This window comes from Eptatretus burgeri, chromosome 9 (assembly GCF_056783735.1).
Source record: "Eptatretus burgeri isolate ZD-2024b chromosome 9, Ebu_testis_v1, whole genome shotgun sequence".
Lineage (NCBI taxonomy): Eukaryota > Metazoa > Chordata > Myxini > Myxiniformes > Myxinidae > Eptatretus > Eptatretus burgeri.
The window spans coordinates 85679234-85700208 of record NC_140969.1 but is presented as its reverse complement, the minus strand read 5'-3'; the positions used below and the strand labels follow the sequence as shown (position 1 = coordinate 85700208).

At 43.1% G+C, this 20975-nt stretch overlaps 1 protein-coding gene across 3 annotated transcripts in view; it reads right to left on the bottom strand.

Annotated features, from left to right (window-relative positions):
• The window catches only part of LOC147020518 (1-phosphatidylinositol 4,5-bisphosphate phosphodiesterase beta-4-like), a 176701-nt gene that overhangs the window by 38188 nt on the left and 117538 nt on the right, over window positions 1–20975 (bottom strand). For all 3 annotated transcript variants that reach the window (XM_085895918.1, XM_085895916.1, XM_085895917.1), the window contains 6 exons: window positions 19319–19523; window positions 17676–17764; window positions 17210–17390; window positions 17068–17117; window positions 16728–16793; window positions 16369–16484 (listed from right to left, as the gene is read on the bottom strand). In XM_085895918.1, the coding sequence (XP_085752044.1) occupies window positions 16369–16484; window positions 16728–16793; window positions 17068–17117; window positions 17210–17390; window positions 17676–17764; window positions 19319–19523 (707 nt within the window). The remainder of the gene's footprint in view (window positions 1–16368; window positions 16485–16727; window positions 16794–17067; window positions 17118–17209; window positions 17391–17675; window positions 17765–19318; window positions 19524–20975) is intronic.

Sequence of the window (20975 nt, the reverse complement as noted above, 5' to 3'; positions counted from 1 at the left end):
ATAGATCATATTTTGATGAGATAACCATTGCAGACTGGCAGTTTATAGTCCATGGACCCAGGCCAGAAATTCCACTTGTCGGTACGATCTTAGGAAACCAATCCTAGTTATGATTTATGAATTGGTGTATATATATATATATATATATATATATATATATATATATATATATATATATATATATATATATATATATATATATATATATATATATATATATATATATATATATATATATATATATATATCATATTTTGATGTGATAACCATTGCAGACTGGCAGCTTATTGGTAGTTATCATCTCTGGAATGTACCCACCCTCCGCATAATGAAAGCGAAAAGGCAAACTCAGAAACATTCACTAATGATGCAATTGCTGTCTCCACATGGGGCAAGAATGAACTGCAAACCACAAATACATGTCTGAAATGCTTTATTTATACCATCCGAATAATCCTTTCTGTCATTCCTGAAGGCAGAATTTGTTTTATGGCAGAAAGGGGTGAACAATAGGGCCTATCAAAATGGTGCTGATTAGTGATTTTCAGTACATTTTAATTTACTAGTAGTGCATGCCCGTAGATGCGTGGCCGTACGTGCAAACCTCCCCCCCCCCCCCCCCCGCAAAAAACTCAAACCGCGTGCCAGAAACAACAACCACACAAGCCGTTCCTTCGCTTTCACATGCCCGTACGTGCGTGGCTGTACGTGCAAAAAATATATACAGTATATATATATATATGTATATATATATATATATATATATATATATATATATATATATATATATATATATATATATATATATATATATATATACTGTATATACTTTAAAACCGCTTGCCAGAAACAACCACACAGGCCGTTCCTTCGCTCTCGCGTGGCCGTACGTGCGTGGCCGTAAGTGCGTGTCCGTACATGCGTGGCCGTACATACAAAAAAATTTAAAAAAACTTTCAAACCGCGTGCCAGAAACAACAACCACACAGGCCGTTCCTTCGCTCTCGTGTGCCCATATGTGCGTGGCCGTACATGCAAAAAAAAAAACTTTCAAACAACAACACAGGCCATTCCTTCGCTCTCATAAACGACGACTGGATTGGGGCATTGTGTTTACCTATAAATGCGGATAAGAAATCAAGAAATTATTAGAATACAGTAAGTCATCACTATCCAAAAGGAGTGCAGGCCCGTACGGAATGTTCACATCATTCCAGGAATTATCGCTTGCATTGAAGTAACAACTGCTGTGATACTTACACACACAGAGTTAATTAAAATCAAGTTTACCTCCCTGTCTTTGCTTGCCATGACATTCGCTGCATTTACCATTGGCACGCCTACCCCACGGTAACTAAGGCACCGATCGATCCCCATCGTAACCAGCACGGCACGTGACGTCATCGTCGGCCAGCCGTGCACCGGCCTACGCAGCCACGCCCACGCAGCAACGTGTCCTGTGATTGGTAACTAAATGGCGCATCGGTCACGCCTACGCAGCACGTGTCGTGTCATTGGTTGGTAAATAAATGGCCATAACTTGGGAATCACTTGTCCGATTAATATCAAATCTTGAAAAGGCACATACTCAGGTCCCCAGCAATATAGCTGGCAAGTTTCAATTAGATCGGATCAGTGGTTGTCGGGAAAGAGCGGTCACAGACACACAGAAACACACACACAGACAGACACACACACACACACACACAGACAGACAGACAGACACACAGATTGCTGGAATTATAGATAGATGAAAGGAGGTCAATGAGATGACAAATGAAGGGGTTGAATGCAGACTGCAGAGCAATGAGTAAGGAAATCCATCGTTGTGAATCGTTTTTACCACCAAATTGAGATGTATTTCGTTGGCAAGCAAGTTGAGTAGAGCTGAATTCCTTAACACTTCCAAAGGCCACAGCGTTTTGACAATTGGAAACAAAAAAAAGTTGTGCACTTTTTTTGATAAATTATTTTTGGAACAATTTTTCTTCAATAAATAAATAATAATAAAAATCGTCTCCATGTACATTGTACACACCTTTATCTCGTTAGCACCTCTTCATAAACAACATCGCTGAGGAAACGGCGCTTCTTCTTTGTTTCCTCGTCAAGGGCACGAATATGGAGGCTTTTAATGGCCAATTATTCAATTAGCGCCAACGTATTTTGCCTTTTCGCAAGGAAAAAGAAGAGAAGAGAAGAGAAGAGAAGAGAAGAGAAGAGAAGAGAAGAGAAGAGAAGAGAAGAGAAGAGAAGAGAAGAGAAGAGAAGAGAAGAGAAAAAACCCGTAATGGCGAACGCGGCTGAGTTTCTCTTCCCCATCGACCACGACTACGCAGCAACGCTTCCTGTCATTGGTTGATAAAAAAAAATCGCCGCAGCAACGGTTCCTGTCATTGGTTAGTAAATAAATGGCCATAACTTGGGAAGCACTTGTCCGATTAATATCAAACCTTGAAAAGGCACATCCTCAGGTCCCCAGCAATATATCTGGCAAGTTTCAATTAGATCGGACCAGCGGTTGTCGAGAAACTGCGGTCACAGACACACACACACACACACACACACACACACACACACAGATTGCTGGAATTATAGATAGATAATATTGTCATACAAGTTCCCTGGGCAGTGCTCCTGAACTGCAGTAGCCTGCAACATGCACATGTTGTATGAGGAAAACATTTATGAACATTTTACAAGTTTTTACCACAGTTAAAGGAATTGCCCTTCCCCTACCCTTGTTCCAACAAGCGTCCAAAATGTGAAATTTACGGATAACCCAAATTTCACCACGCTACTGTGGCATGTTTATGTACTATGTTTTACTCATGCATATTTGTAGCCATGAATGTCCTTGTGATTGTGCCAAAACATTCACACCATGGATCAGTAGTCTAGTCTTCATCACTGTTATCAGCATCAGAGGCCTCGAGGTCTGAAACCTCTTCCTCGACATCAGCGGGCTGGTTGCTGCAGGTTCGCAACTTGCACATTTCAGTGCACTTCAGGCTATTGGCAAGGCACGTGCAGTCTGGGAGTTTGCACGACCGTCCACACTTGCAGGAAAGCAGTTTCAACACTGCATCCGGTGCTGGAGAACCCTGCATCCACTCGATGGCCAGCTTCCCATCATCATCAGTGGTCCATCCACAACCCTTGGGACTTGGAACATAGGGTTGGCATTGCAGACAGTGCCTCCAAATAGCAGCCTGGTAGTTTGCACGGAGGACGTGCATGAAGAGGCAGTCTTCACATGGTGGAAGCTAACTGGACTCTATCTCTCCCCGTCTGGCACAGAAGAGTTGATGTCGGAGTTCATTGACTTTCGTGGTGTTGGTAGACAGCACGTACATGTGGCAGGTGACCTCTTGCAGCTTCTGAAAGAGCTCGGTGGATACTTCCCATGAATGACCGAGCTGACTGAAGGCCTCTTGGTAGGTCTTATCCGACTTCATTTGCTTCAAGGCGCCCATCTTTCCCCGGCCTGCAAAGGCACTGACTGTATCACAACCGGAGAACACGTGCAGTCCAACCAGGGCATCACAGACACTGTCTCCCATCGATCTAGCAAGCTTGTCAATGTCTAGGAACCGTGTGCGGGTTTGCGTACCACACTTCTGATACACGGGGCATGGGATGTCCTTATTGAAGGCAAGACACAGCACGAGGACATCTGTATCTTCGGCAGTGATCACCACAGCCTTGTACCCAGCCTCTGCTGCATGCAGAGCATGCAGAAGCATTTGGGTGTCTGCTTCCTCCTGCGTGGACTTCAGCTCTGCCACTTCCTCCCAGCGGTCCTTGGTTTTTTTTTTAATTTGATTTTCCCCCAAAACGTCAATATCTCAGAATGGTAAAATGGTAAAAATGCAAAATACATACACTAAGCTGCTCTTCTGGAATGGTTATCACATATTTAAATAATCATATAGTCCCTACCAATAACTTAGTAGCCCTAAAGTTTGGTTTCCTCAGATGGTACCGATATATGCCTGGGCCCATGGACTAATAGTCCCTACCAATAACTTAGTAGCCCTAAAGTTTGGTTTCCTCAGATGTTACCGATATATGCCTGGGCTCATGGACTATAAAGGGCTATATTTTATTCATTATCGACTCTTCCGATATGTCCATGTATGAAAATTGCACCATTAAGAAGCAAACAGTGTCACAGAATTTTCCCTTTGTGGGTGCTGCCATATCTTATCCATGACTGGCCGGATGATGTTTGCCATGTTCCTCAAAATGATCGGATGTTTGGACATTAATTTGCTTGTTATTTTATCATTCCTCATATTTGTGAGAGTACAACGTTCCTTGGAATTGGACCATTAAATAGTATGTGAGGTACACTTTCCTATTTAGTAGTAAATAAATAAAACATCCAGCAGGTGTCGATTTTACCTCGTGAATTAAAATGGTTAGATGCATTTCAATAAAACAGACATTATTAAAGCTTTTTGACTTGCACTCGTCAGGATAAAACCGCAAGCAGATGAAGAAAAAGCACCAAACGCTCATTTATAAAGTTACAATGAAATGTCCTCAACGTTGATTGGTTGAGAGAAAGAAAGGACGGGATTACCTGATTGGTGGAACCATAGAGCATTATGAATAATAAGTAGGCAGAAGTGAACCATCATGAATAATGATTAGGCGGAGATGAATCACCAAAGTACCGGCAGAAACATAATGCTTATTCGCTGAGGGCTAGTTGGGGGGAGATGGGGGTGGTGGTCTTCATGATGACTCAATGTTGACTGTGGTTGACTTGTCACACAGTCAAGCTATCATAGTCAGAATAGATAGAAAAGTTCGGACAAATTATTTCTGTCCACAGAGAATGGGATTGGTTGACCTGATGAACGTGGCCTCCATCGCACGAAGGTGAGCTAAATTGTGTCCTCTACTCAGGATTTTAAAATATTGCTCTGCACACTGAGGTTTATTCAGTAAATGGTAACCAATTGCAGATAGTGGGGCAACTTAGCTAAATATAGCATAACAATTGTGCATTTTGTGAGGAAAGCACCAAATTTGGCACACGAGTAGCCTATCATATTATGAACAGATTTGGATATTGGGCCATCTCAAATTCAGCCACTGATGGCTGTGGCAGCCATTTTTCAAAATGGCCACCAGTGGTTACTGTTATGACACATATCTGCTTTACTGGAGAGGAATGCAGGTTGATAGTGAAAGTTTATTTACTAATAAAGGTCCAATAATGGTCAAAGAAAGTAACAATTTGATTTGGTTGAGAAAAAAAGTTAAAGTGGACTAATTAGTCTTATTAAGACACAGATTCCAAAGCGTGGAAAAGGAGTGCGTAGACGCGTGGTCGGAGCAGCAGTTATACCTGGAAACTGGCAGAACTTCCTCCGAGTGGACACCAACAAGACCGAGCTGTTCAAGTTCCTATCAGAAGCTATCTTCAGGTGGTTTGACCAGGATTACAAGCAGCTGGTTATCACTGATGGAGAGGCAGTCCTGAGCAAGCCACCGCTGCTCGACCTGGCCTTGCTCGCCCCATGCAGCCACGAAGAAGCTGACAGTCGAATGTTGTTGCATGCATCCCATGCAGCCAACCATGGTCACCACAAGATACTGATCAAGACAGTTGACACTGATGTTGTGGTGTTGGCTGTGTCAGTGGTCCAGGGACTGCAACCAGAAGATGAACTGTGGCTAGCATTTGGCACTGGGAAGAGTTTTCGGTACCTGGCAGCCCACGAAATAGCAGCTGGCCTAGGACCAGAGAAGGCACAGGCACTCCCAATGTTTCACGCTATGACTGGGTGTGACACTGTATCTGGCTTTGCTGGACATGGTAAGAAGAATGCTTGGACAATCTGGACCATTCTGTCAGAACTTACAGACGCACTGCTGAAGCTATCCTCTGCACCAAGTGGCATACCAGACGATGTCATGCACACCATTGAGAGGTTCGTCATATTGCTCTATGACAGAACCAGCACGTGCAACGGCATTGACAAGGCCCGGAAGAAACTCTTCGCAAAGAAGAACAACGTGCAGCTGATCCCGCCAACCAAGGCAGCTCTGGAGGAGCATGTGAAGAGGGCGGCCTACCAAGGAGGCCATGTGTGGGGTCAAACACTGCTACCAACGCCAGAGCTGCCTCCTCCATCCAGCTGGGGCTGGGTCAAGAATGAGGAGAAGGTGTACGAGCCACACTGGACAAAGCAACCCAAAGCAGCCCACACCTGCTATGAGCTAGTATTGTGCAAGTGCTAGAAGAGCTGTCTGAAGCGTTGCAAGTGCAAAAAGGCCGCACTTGAATGCACAGCTTTGTGTGTGTGTGTGTGTGTGTGTGTGTGTGTGTGTGTGTGTGTGTGTGTGTGTGTGTGTGTGTGTGTGTGTGTGTGTGTGTGTGTGTGTGTGTGTGTGTGTGTGTGTGTGTGTGTGAGGGAGAGTGAGAGTGCTCACAAAATTGAGAGAATATTAACAGAGCAGACTGTGTCACTGATTCAGAACATTTAAATCAGACATCTCTCGATCAATTTCTATGAGTGAGATGTCGGTATTTATATGAATGAGACGCAGCCCATGATTCGTTTGCAACCATGCTCAACAACCACTGACTTTACATAAGCGATGTTGGTATTCATATCAATCAGACGCAGCCCTTGATTCGTTTGCCACCATTTTCAACAACCAATTTCTATGAGTGAGATAGTCGTCTGGTACAACAAATAATTAGCAGCCATCTTGCAAAATGGCGGCTATCTTTAAACTTGAGGTGGCTACAGGTTATGTTTTTCTTAATTCAGCTTTTAATAAATGTTCAAACCAATGTTAGAGTGAAATTATAGTAAACGCTTGAGGCCACTTTGGAAAATGGCTGCCACAACCATCAGCGGCTGAATTTGAGATGGCCCAATATCCAAATCTGTTCATAATATGTTAGGCTACTCGTGTGCCAAATTTGGTGCTATCCTCACAAAATGCACAATTGTTATGCTAAGTTGCCCCACTAAGAGGCACAGGGAATAGTTGTCATACTGTGTACATTCTTACAAGCCCGAGTAGGCTGTCTCTGTTTGGATGACTGACCCTGTCTGATCCCCAAAGGGACGTAAAATGGTTATTTTGGAGCATTTTGAGATCGATCCGCTTGCTTATTATGTCCAACTAGTTACGAGGAGTGTTCCATTACCAACTAGAATGGCACTTGGTAGAGTGCACGCCTCTGCCATGGAATGTCTGGTCCAGTGGAACATTTTGGGCCCAATAATTTTTTTGAAATATCATGATATATATATATATATATATATATATATATATATATATATATATATATATATATATATATATATATATATATATATATATCGGTTTATCATGATCTTACAATGGTAAAGAATCACTTAAAAAATTTAAAATTCTCGTATCCGGATTCGGATCTTTACCAAAATTGAATCAATTCTTCCTCATCACACATCCAACGTGTCCACCAAGTTTTGTCCCAATCCATCCGCAGCTTTTTGAAATATGCTGTCGTTTTTGGCCCTATCTCTCAATGGTGAAGAATCACTTCAGAAATTCTAGTAGTCGGATCTGGATCGGGATCTTCACCAAAATCTAATACATTCATCCTTGTCACACACCCTACCTGCCCACCAAATTTCATCCAAATCCGTACACAACTTTTTGAGATAGCCTGTACACAAACAAACACAGAGACAGGGGTGAAAACGTAACCTTCTTCCACCTTCGGTGGCCGAGGTACCAACCAAATATACAGACATTTGGTAAAAACATGCATACGGATTATGTGCATATATAATACATCATGCTTATATACTTGGGTGGGGATCATTCCAATTGTACTGTGCCATGGCATACATGGCAAGTTTGAGGTGACGAAAAACAGGTCGGTAGGAATCAAAACTGGGTTTTTTAAATTTAATTTTTCATTTTTACCAAACGTAGTAAAAACGTTATTCGAGATGTTGTCAATGACACAAAATACACCAGAATACCGAGATAGTAGTTTATTGATGAGGTGGTCTTGCAGCTTTTCAGAAGTCATCTTAAAATGTTCACTTTCCATGCCAGTCCAAGTATAGACTCATCTCAACTATTGTTAAGCACAAAACGAGCAGAGGTCAATCAAACTGACGTGGCCAGGACCTGACGGACGATCGTCATTTCATGTGATTGTGCTCGGCATTGTATTCACCACAGGCTTTCTTGGCCTCTCTGACGAGATCTCTCAGAGGATCAAACTTATGACCCGGGGTTTTGCAGAAGCAGTTGATTTTGAATGTGGGGAGAGCAGGTGACCTCATTTGACAAGTGCTCTCGACAATCGATCTTGCTCTTGTGAACTTGTGAGAATATACTTTCCTCTTCAGCATTCCTTTGAGGCAGGAGGAGTATACATGCTGAACTACTGTAAACAGAAGGCCAAATTGAGGCTCCCTGTCTGCCCTTCTCATCAACCATATGAGCCTGGTGTTTGCTTAACTGTTATGGAGGCTGGCTTAAGATCTTAGGCTCTCGAGTTTGAGCCCCTATCAACCGTTGAAATAACACCAGGTTGGTTGACTCAGGATGTCATCCTTCCAAGGTCCGCAAAATGAGTACCAGCTTACTGGTAACAGGGGCACTTCATGAGCGGCACAATCACCATTCCCGAAAAAATGATACAGCCAGCAGGGACGGGTTGCATACAAAACAACAAAAACGATATCTCATGCCACAAATTAATATTCTAATTTCAAACTGAAATAAACATTAATGAAATGGGTTACTGCACTCCAGCCAATGGAATAGGATGGAATACTGCCCTGCAGTCAAGCCTGCAGCTCTGGAGGTCTTTGTCATAACTCATAAGATGGTATCATGCATCTTATTTCATTATTTTGTATCACGGTTTGAATTTGGTAATTTGTGGACACCTTGTATGAATGCAAAAATATCTGAATTGAATCAAATCCTGCCATCTAAAATACTCAAAAGGTCAGGGTCAGGTCAGGTATGGGAGCATGCACCAGAGCAGCGCGTCGCTGTGTCCACTTTCTGCCGGTACTCCAGGGGCCTCCGTCTGGCCATCCCCCAGGCGGATACCTGGCCCATCCCCATCTCCTTGAGATGCCGATCAAACTGCTGCAACCACGAGGCACGTGGTCGGCCCATTGGCCTCCTCCACTCACGAGACTCCCTCGCTGAGAGAATCTGGTGAGCAGGATCAGCGTCAGGAAAACGAGCCACATGTCCATATAGCCGCAGCTGATGTTCACAGACTATGCAGGTAACAAATCTCATTTGAGTCTCTCTCAGCAACCGCTCGTTGGACACAAAGTCTGACCAGAGATAGCCAAGGATTCTCCGAAGAGACCTGGTACCAAAGGAATTTGTCTCTGTCTCAGATCCTTAGTCAGAGCCCAAGTCTCACATCAATAGAGCAAGACTGGAAGCACCAAGGACCTTAAGAATAGGACTTTTGTCCTCCCGCACAGGTACCGGCAGCGCCACACCGCATTATCCAGTGAATCCATGACTCCCCAGGCCCGACCCAGACGTCTATTGACCTCTGACTCGCAGCCAGCAGAGACATGAATATCACTGCCAAGGTAAGTGAATCTCTCCACGACCTCAACATCCTCACCACAAACAGGCACAGACAGGACAGCAGCATCCAAGATGTCATTGAAAGCCTGGATCTTAGTTATATACTTCTATAGTATATATACTATACTTCTATAGTATATAACTATATAGTATAGTTATATACTATATAGTATTATACTATTATAGAAAGCCAGGAAACCCGTAATCCCAGCGGCTCCAACTCCTCATTCAGCACCTCGAGGGCCCCTGAAAGGATATCTAAAATCTCCACAAAGACGACTGTATCATCTATGAAATCAAGGTCAGAGATCTTGACATTCCAAAACGATGCACCGCAGCTTGATCTCTCCACCATCCTCCCTAGAATCCAGTCCATACGAGTGCTGAAAAGTGTGGGGGCCAGTTCACACCCCTGACTCGAAAGTACTGATAAATATCACCAAGAAGTGGAAGAGCAAATTGGAAAGCACAGATCGATTGATTTGTGGTGATGGCCATACGGTCAACGTGATCAGAAGTGAAGTGGTACTGCGTGCAGAATCCCGGAGGATGTTGATGTCGCCTTCTGTGAGGGAAAGCTCGTGACGTCGCACAAACAATAGACTAGACACTCGAGTGATACCTTGCATATTGACGACAGGTCTATTAGTCTGTGTGTCAATCCTTGTGAGTGTAATGGAAGTGAAACATTGCGTTTTTAAAATTGATCGTACTTTCTATCCAACACGGGTTTTAAACACACTAAAACAGGTCTGTTGGTTTTCAGAAACAAAATGGGTCAAACCCGTGAAATGTGGGTCACTTGCCATGGACTAACACCCAGGCCGAAGGCCTGATGCCTGCCGATCTGCTGTGCTGCTTCATGCAATGGAAGCACATGATTTCATTGAAGTTTGGTCAGGTCAGCTGTGTCCAACCAATGGGTCGTGTAAAGCAATGGGGTGGAGTCAGGGTAGCTGAACAATGAACCATGTATAATATGTGATATTTTTGGTTCACCAAAAAATATTTTCATGAAAAAAATAAGTGACCACTATATTCGTTATTGTTGTGTGTCTGTCTGTCTGTCTGTCTGTCTGTCTGTCTGTCCCGAGCATATCTCCGTGTGTTTTGATCTGATCCTGATAAAATTTTGGTGGGAGGTTTATATCATGATCTAGTTGTGTTTTCCTGAGAATAGGCGTGGTGCGCCCATTATGGGCGGAGCCATGCCCAAAAAACATGTGTTTTTAGGGGGTAGCCGATTTCAATTTGCATCTTCTCCGAGGAGGCTTGTTGAATCTGGCTGGGGCTTCGGTATTTCGTTAGCCCAATGGCACCTGCATAGCCCCACGGAGCTCGATTTTTCATTTTCGTCCCAAGGTCAAGGTCACAAGGTCACGAACTTAGAAAATTGCGAATTTTGACATAAAAAATTATCTTCTCCGAGGGTTTTGTCGAATCTGGCTGGGGTTTCAGTATTTGGTTAGCCCAATGGCATGTGCAGAGCCCCACGGAGCTCGATTTTTCATTTTCGTCCCAAGGTCAAGGTCACAAGGTCACGAACTTAGAAAATTGCGAATTGTGTTTTTAGGGGGTAGCCAATTTCAATTTGCATCTTCTCCTTACGGGTTTGTCGAATCTGGCAGAGGTTTCGGTATTTGGTTAGCCCAATGACACCTGCATAGCCCCACGGAGCTCGATTTTTCATTTTCGTCCCAAGGTCAAGGTCACAAGGTCACGAACTTAGAATATTTTGAATTTTGACATAAAAATCATATGACCACCCAAACTTTGAGAGCTCGGATGACAATATTTTTATCCATAATCTTGAGGTCATTCCCCACCTAAAGTCTTGAAACCATTTTGCTCTATCTTGAACACCTTGCCCGTGGCGCCCCCTTCAAGTTTGTTTTTACACTGATTTCATCAAAGTATGGATAATCCGAGGAGTGTGAAATGCCATATAGCCTATATGACGTTATATTGTACCTGGAATGTTCCAGAGGAAGTTTTGCACCAAAGGTCATAATCTTTGACCTTTGACCTTTAAAGTTCACAAAGGTCAAATTTTCAAAGTTGTGGGAATCGAACCGGGTTTTCGACCTTCTTCGACGAACTAACTCCAATAAGCTATAGCACGTATCCTTTTTCCTTATTTTAATGTCCACAACATTGTTTTGTGACCTTTAAAGGTTATGCAAAGGTCAAATTTTTAAAGTTGTTGAACGTAAACCGGGTTTTCGACATTTTGCAGCTCATAACCTGTGACTCGTACCACATTATGTTGATTATTTATATAACTTGGTCAAACATTATCACATTGTCTCATCCTTGACTTCTGAAACAATTTACATCGTCAAATACCGCTCATGAACCATCGTCGTCTTCAGACTTGTCTAAGTTTAAAAAGGACATAATTCTTAAAAACTGACAAAGCGCCCTGAAACTCGAACTTGTTCTGTAACTTATAATAAAGCCATGGACTAAGTATCAGTTGAAAATGTTAAAGGGTATGGGAAAAAGTCTGAGAGACTACAAGTGGGACGGACAGACAGATAGACAGGAGAGCAAACCTATAGTCCCTTCCAGTGAAACTGGTAGGGGACAACCATGGTGATGTATGAAAAAAACTGCGTCTACACAGTAAACTTCCGGATTTTTTGTTCTATGACCTTTAAAGTCTCTTTTTTATTCCAATTTAAGTATATACTTGAAAATTGTGGAACACAAATTGCTTTATTGCCACTTTCAAAACCCTTCCATTTAACAATACTTGGTCGCGTTAAATTTGGTGGTGAACAAGACTGGATAAATGGTGCTAAACTTCCTCAATTTTTTTTGTATGACCTTTAAAATTATTCTTTTACTTCAATTGAATTATATATGTACTTGAACCATGCATAGGGTTAAAGTGTTCTGCAAACTCTAGTCTAGTTCCTTAAATTGATGCTGTCCATTTTCCTTCAAATTTCTATGTTTGGACTGTAATATTTGTCTGAAATCATCACAATGCTGTGACATACACGTACAAATATCTTCAGGGTCAAGGATAATGGCAAAACATGACTGCATAAGTATATACAGTTGTGTTATGATTCAACTGTCCCACATGTAATTTATTTATTACACGATACCACTGAAGCTAAAGCCCGAAAAATCAATTCGCATTTGCAACAATGAAACTCGAGGTAATTTGTCTCCCACCACATGAAGTTTGGCGATCTCACGGCTCATTTCACCTTTCCTTTGTTGTCGCTCTCAACCCTGCGCTCACAGCCTTTAATCACAACCAACCCTTATCAAGTCATGCACATGTATCCACAAACCATTCCTTCTTTCCCTCCACAAGTTCAAACTCCATGCTCACCTCTCCTTTATTCCACCCCCCCCCCCAAACCACTTTTTTTTTCTCAATCGTGGAATCACATTCCCGAGTGTCAATTGCGATCTCCTCACTCCATCCAGGCAGTGCTCCAATACTACCTCGTTTTGTCCTCTCTGTACCCAATGATGAACACCATATTTGCTGAGCCTGTCTTCCTTGTCAATCTGCAACTCATCTACTCTGACGTTTTATGTGTGTGTAATGTATTTTCTTTGTCTGTCGTTTTTGTAGACAGAGTCGAAGCTAAACCACTGCATGGATCAGGACACAACAGGACAAAAGGAACAGTAGAGAGAGAGAGAGGGGGGAAACTCCAACAGCGGGGTTCAAGGACAGAATAGAGAGAGACTTAGACAAATATTGGGTGTGGGAAGGAATGAGGGGTAGAGGAGGACACAAGGGGTGGACAATTGATATATACAGAAGCAAACTTTTTTTTTCTTTCTTTTTTTGTATACATTATCGAGACTCATATGAGAGCTAACACACAATGTACAGCAAGGTGAGACAAGAGGGGCAGGAGAGGGAAGGACAAAGCAATGGGGAACAGAGACATTAGGATATCTGTGAAAGGGAAAGGGGTGGGGCGGGGAACACAGGGTATACAAGTCTGGAGACGGCGATGGTTCACGAGCAATGTACACGGTTCGCCTTTTTATTTTTTGACCTTCGAGGAGATGCCACGGGCAAACTGGCGGGAATCGGGAAAAACGTAAATGATGAAAGTTGTAGTACTCGAAGAGCACTACTTGCATACCAACTTTCATTTGAAACAGTTGAAAACCCTAGGAGCTCGATACCCAATTTATTGATTTTTTTGACATTTTCTAAGTTCGTGACCTTGTGACCTTGACCTTGGGACGAAAATGAAAAATCGAGCTCCGTGGGGCTATGCAGGTGTCATTGGGATAACCAAATACCGAAACCTCTGCCAGATTCGACAAACCCCCTCGGAGAAGATGTAACTTGAAAGCGGCTACCCCCTAAAAACACATGTTTTTGGGGCATGGCTCAGCCCATAATGGGCGCAGCACGCCCATTCTCAGGAAAACACAACTAGATCATGATATAAACCTCCCCTTCAAATTTTATCAGGATCAGATCAAAACCCACGGAGCTATGCTCGGGACAGACAGACAGACAGACAGACACATACCCAGAACGAATATAGTGGTCACTTACTGACTCGTGAACCAACAAGATGGACATTACAGGGACTTTCAGGAAGGAAAGCAGGGCATTTGACGGAGGTGGGTTTGGGGTGGATTAACGGGGGTAGAAAAGATCGAGGTTTTGGATGGGGAAAGATAGCGGTGGTGGTGAACTGCTGTTTTGAAGGCCTGGAGGGAAGAATGGGATTGAAGAGAGTGTAGGAGTTTATTCCAAAGGCAGGAAAAAAAGAGGAATGAAAGAGTGAAGGTGAGCAGTGATTCTAGATTTTGGTAGTTTTACAAGAAGGGGGTTGTTGGCGGATCTTGAGCGCCCTGCAGAAATATGGTTGGGACATATTGCATACAGAGCAGGGGAAACAAGACCGGAGAGGAGACGGTAGAAGACAAAGACCACTGACCTGCCTGCGGTGAGAGAGCGGGAGGCCCAAAAACTCAGCCTCATCTTGGGAGATACCAATGATCCTAAATGCCTTGGTTTCCATGGCATGAAGCTGAGAAAGGTGAGAGGCAGGAGCACCAGCCCAGAGGGGAGAGCAGTACTCCATCAGGCTGCGGACGAAAGCTTTGTATGCGGTCAGGAGCTCAGGTGGGCCGAGGAAGGACTTTACATGATGGAGGATTCCCAGTCGGTGACTGGCTTCAAGGCCAGCTTTGAGATGTGGCTTTCCCAGGAAAGATCATGGCAGATAGTGAGACCCAGAAGCTTACATGAAAGGACTTCTTCCAGAGGATTGTTGAGAAACTAGATGGGGGGCGGGGTGTTTTCGAAACGGTCCTTTCGGAGAGACATAGTGAGAGTGTGAGATATGTCAGGATTGAGACATGTTCCACGTGTTGGACCAGTTTGTGATTTTATCCAGATCTGCAGAGAGCGAAGAAGCTGCTACTTGCCAGTCTGATGGATGGCAGATGGTACGATAGAGGGTGGAGTCATCAGCAAAGAGATAAAGAGAATTTTCCAAAGAGTTGAAGAGATCATCGATGAAAATCAGAAAAAGAACAGGGTCCAGAACACTGCCTTGATGAACTCTAGTCTGGACAGGAAGAGGGGATGAGAGAACTCCATTGAAGGCAACACGTTGGCTGTGACAGGAGAGGAAGTCTGCAAGCCATGGGTGGAGAGGCCTTGGATACCATAGGAAGAGAGTTTGGTGAGCATGGCAGGGGTGCCAGACCGTGTCAAAAGCAAGCAAACTCTCTGGAAAGAAAAACAGGAAATTTGGAAAGAAGTGGGCTTGGGGGTGGGGGTGGTGGTTTAACTGGGGGTAGAAAATATAGTTTTAGATGGGGGTGAACAGCTGTATTGAAGACCTGGAGGGAAGAATGAGATTGAAGAGAATGTGAAAGTTGGTTCCATTGATGGGAAGAAAAAGAATAACAAATGAGTACAGGTGAGCAGTGATCCTGGATTTATGTAGTTTTACGAGAAGTGGGTTGATGGTGGAATCTTTGTGTCCTGCCGATGCAGTCGAAGATAGAAAGACCACCAATGTGTCTGTGATGGGAAAGTGATAGACTCAGTTTCATCATGGGAGATTCCAATGATTTGAAGGCTTTGGTTTTCATAACATCAAGCTGAGCAAGGTGTGAGGCAGGAGTGCCAGCCCAGAGGGGAGAGCAGTACTCCATCAAGATGCAGCTATAGCCCTTCCGGAGAGAAAGTGTGAGATTTGTCAGGATTGAAAGACATATTCCAAGTGTTTGACCATCTTGTGATTTTGTGAAGGTCTGCAAAGAGGGAAGAGGCTGCTGCCTGCATGTCTGAAGGATAAGGCATGTCTCAGCAGAGGGTGGAGTCATCAGCAAATAGATAAAGGAGATTTTCCAGAGTCAGAGATTGTTGATGAAGATTAGAAATAAGACTGGGCCCAGAACACTGCCTTGGGGCACTCCAGTCTTAACAGGAAGAGGAGATTCTTGCATCTGTGTCAGTTTAACAGCCAGCCACTCTCTCCTTGTCAGTCCTTTCCATGAACTTTGACCTCTGCATATAATAATCAGAATAACTAATCAATTTGTGTTCAGGAACTTGGCAAACATCGTATTCAACCGTGACCTGGACATGGTGGTGGCCACATAAAAATAAAATCATAAACCGTATTTGCTGCTTAATAGTGAATACTTTTCATTATAAAGATGTAAAGTGAAGAATCTAAGAATGAAGAAATATATATTTTTTTAATTTGCATTGTGTTTCCATTTAAGGTGCAGTGATGCAGAAGTGCATACCCTCGTTTTCGAACCGCTTTCTGATAGGTTTTCTGCAAGCCATGGAGCCGTTTCCCATGAACAGCGACAAGCTTGTCAGCCTGTAAGCAGTGTCTTTTCTGTACCCGCCATATTTCCTGTATGCAGTGGCCATTCATAAGCAGGTAGAATGTTTGTACAGCATGGAAAAAGTTTTCCATTACAGTCATGGCGTTACAGGTTTTATTTTACCACCCCCATTGTTGTACCAAGTTATCAACAGCACACACATTGGTATATATTAACGAGGAGTGTATTTTGCATTTTAAGTTTTAAAAGGGCTAAAACATGAAGTTGTTGAAAATCTGTGCTGGGCTTTTGTTCAGTTTCACGTTAAATACCTTCGCTTGTTTTTTGTTTAGAGAATCGAGTTCCTTTTTATGATGATTAAGCAGCTTCAAAAATGTCTGCAGAACAAGTGAGCACAGAATTCAGTGAGTATTCCAGCCCAAGTTTTTACAAAATCCAACAAGTTTCAATCTCTACAGATCTTCCATCATTTGACCTGTACTGTACAATGTTTTGTGGTTTTTAAAAATTCAAACCATTGGCTCAAAACATGTTCCAACAACAATAAAACTTTGCACCATCAAACTATTTTTCTCATTGGCAGCTCTTTTCGGATCAGGACTATCCCAGGTGCACTGGCCTGCTCACAAGTTGATGACGTGAGACACATACCTTACTTCTTCGTAGTTCTTCAATGGAGACCCGTGTCATCGGAGTGGTTTCTGCAAAAGCACAAAATTGACTTATTATTGATCAAAATGAAGCACAAAGGTATTGCGAGTTACAAAGTGCAGGAAGTATCTGTAGTACAAACCTTTTTGAGGGTTCATGTACTCCAAGGTTGCTGGATAATTCACTTCCGAGCTACTCTGTAGGCTCACCTGTGCCATCCTCCCACCTCTCACCTTGCCTGCTTTGTTCTCAGAACCAGTCCCTCCACTGGTGCTACCACCCAGCGCAAGTCCACCGGACAAAGATACATCCATTATGTCACTCTGCCATGACATGGATATATCAAGAGGGATGGGACTTCACATTCAGCAATGCTTATAGCAAATAATACATCAATTATTGGAATCCAAGGAGCACTGTGCCCATGAATAACCTCATCCTCATTGCAATACAATGCCTCATGTTGGAATGGGGGAACTTGAATGGAATGCATGTCAGGTAGGTTTTAATCTTTATGGACTAAAATAAACGAGGAACTGTATGAAGGTTTTCAGATGCTACAAATGCACAAAACAGTAATATCTATGAAAAAAAAAAAAAAAACTTACAGCCTCGATACCCATTGCTTTCATTTGGCTTGTTCTTTTTTCTGCCAGTGAAAGATATTTCTTTGGATCAGACAAAGCATCTACGAAATCTGCCAAATAAAAGCCGTACCACATTAACAACCATTCTTGGTGCATTATAGTAGTCACATCATAGAGTGGGAGGGTATAAGACAATGGCATTGAAGGCAGTGTAACAGCACTTCCTTTTACCCAACCACCCTTTGATTCCAAATCTACAATCGTGTGTTGAATTAAATAAACAAGCCTGCAACAGTGATAATAGCTATGCTGATAAGCCGTGAGTTTGTTATACAATAAAGCAAGCATCAGTGAAGGAATACTGTTTTTTTAAGTTCAAGGCTCATGGAAGAGCTGGCAATGGATGAGTAGTCAGCCCACCAAAAGGAAAATAGTCATACAAGCAACAGACATCAACGGTCGAATAGCCCAAGAGGAATAAAACGGACAATGCAAGCTGAAAATAGAGTTGAGATCACAGATGCATGGGAAAATGGGGATGGGGAAGCTGTCCTTGTACGATTTTTGTGAATCAGATAATTAGATAGTGTAATTTGGTTCTCTGCTCCTGGATGACATGTGGATAAGTACTTCCTGGTTATTTGTGAGAGTAACAGGAGATTTTCCTCTTTGAGGAAGAGACTGACAAAAGTGTATAAAACAATTCATGCAACATGAAGTTGGAGGAAAAAAGTTGGAAATACAAGGAGCATTCAAAAAAAACTTTGCAACTCAGGTACATAGAAACAAGACAAGTTTTCCACTTTATATATTGATGTAATCACTCTTCAACCATCCTGGTGTGCGTCCCGGTTTAGAATAGGTACACCATATCCCTGTGTGTCGTAAGAGGCGACTAAAACGACGGCGTCAGGAAAGGCATCCGGCCTAAAAAAAAAAAAACATTGCCTCAAAAAGGGAACCATGATAGAAGATTGTCATAGGACCCGCAAGGCTAACCCCCACTCTGGCAGGGGAAAAATGGCCTTGAAATGTGTGTGTGTGTGTGTGTGTGTGTGTGTGTGTGTGTGTGTGTGTGTGTGTGTGTGTGTTGTGTGTGTGTGTGTGTGTGTGTGTGTGTGTGTGTGTGTGTGTGTGTGTGTGTGTGTGTGTGTGTGTGTGTGTGTGTGTGTGTGTGTGTGTGTGTGTGTGTGTGTGTGTGTGTGTGTGTGTGTGTGTAATTACTCTTCAACCAGACTCGGTGATGTAATAGAGCATTCACACTGGGGTCTGGGGGTCAGTGTTTCAAGCTCAGGCAGTCATTTCAAAGACTATATTTTTCAAAAAATAAAAAAAATGGAACATGCTGGTTCCTTCCTTGGCACTCGGCATTTATAAGAAGAGTGCATGGACAAACAAAGCTGGAAAAGGCAATGGCAAACCACCCAGTTTAGCATCAAGGGGTGTATTCAGTTACCAAACCAGCCATTCCTCATCAACGGTTTCAAATGGATTGCTTGCTTGAATGCTTAAGCCACTTGGCAAGCGCTCTACAAGAAGCTTGCTAACTGAACACACCCCAGCCCCAAGCAAGATTGCTTAAGATTGGATAAGTAACGACCGAATGTATCACGGTCAGACAGACAGACAAACACCAAATTGCGTATTTTAATATTATTCTGTACCCCCAAGCCCATCAGGCACATATGTCTTCAGCTCGATGTGGCAGAAGATTGTAGGCAAGGACAATGACTGATTTCCCTCATTTCGAAGTAAGATGTGCCGATAGCCAGCTTGCAGCCCATCTAGTGGTAGAATTCTCTGTCCAATCAGACGCCCTCCCTCATCCATAACAGCCATGCGCAGCACTGCCAGGTCTGGTAGGATAACCTGCACACATCATGTATGGTTGATAACAGTTGTGGTGTCACACTACCAATGCAAATAGAACGCTCACGGGTGTCACTGTTAATGGAAGGATGTGATTGACCATTACACATATCTGTGACCATCAACTTTCTGCCATTGTACAATACACAAGGATACACACAAGGAACTTTGGTGCAGTTGGAAGCCATTTGGCCCATCACACTTGTACTGCACCAACCCTAGTATCATCACCCATCCACATCTACCTACCAAGCACACAAGCCAAAATCCCCATACCCCTCTATCTCCAATGCATCCAGGTACCTATCTAAATCCTATTTAAACTTATCCACCCCCTCCACTGCCCCTACCTTTCTGAGGAGATCATTCCAAGCATTAACCACTCTCCGACTGAAAGACCCCTGCCTCAAAACTGTCCTAACTCTCATCTTCTTTACCCTCAAGCTATCACCTCCTTTCCAATGTATAAAGTACAGTCTCCTTCAAACGTTCATCATAGCTTCGTCTATCTCACCCTGGAATTGATCAAGTAACTTGACACTGATCCCTCTCTATGGCAGCTATGCCCTTCCACAGATGTGGTGACCAAAACTGTACACAATACTGTAGATGAGGCCTCACTAAATTCCGACGCAGTGTTAGCACAAGCTCTTTTGATGCATAACTTATCCCCCTACGAATACAACCGAAAATCCTGTTACCTTTACCTATAACTGCCTGACACTCTCATGTTTGCCTCGCACTACCCCCACCCCCTCCCACCCTTCTCATTGATTACCACGTGCAAATCCTTGTCCTGTGCTACACGCTCCAAAATTGCCCCTTGCATCATGTAATCTCTAATTTCATTATTCTTACCCATCTCCAGCACCTAACATTTATTTTTGTGAAACTCCATCTGGCAATCGTTTGCCCAATCTATCAAAGTAACTAGACTTTCCTTAATCTAATCACGACCCTCACTGTTATTGACCTTACCTCCAAGCTCTGTGTCATCTGCATATTTGGAAAGACCATTGTTAGCACCATTAGCCGAATCGTTAATGTAACTTATGAATAATAATGGTCCCAGTACTGATCCCTGAGGTCCCCCAGGACTTACACCCTCCCAGACAGACATCCTCCCACTCACAGCCCCTCTTTGCTTCCGATCACTAATCCAGTTTTCAATCCAATTAGCTAACCAACAAGCGTCTCCACCTGAGCTAACAACCTTCTATGTGGTACCTTATCAAAAGCCTTCTGAAAGTCAAGATACACGACATTCATTCTCATCGACCCAATCAGAAACTACTTCAGTGAACTCCATCAAATATGATAAACATGATCTCCCTTTGGTAAATCCATGCTGACTCCCTCGATGTTCATCAATCCTTCAACCACATTTTTCAACTGCAATAATGGTCATCGATCTATGGTAATCGATCTATACCATAAGAGAGAGACGTGTGT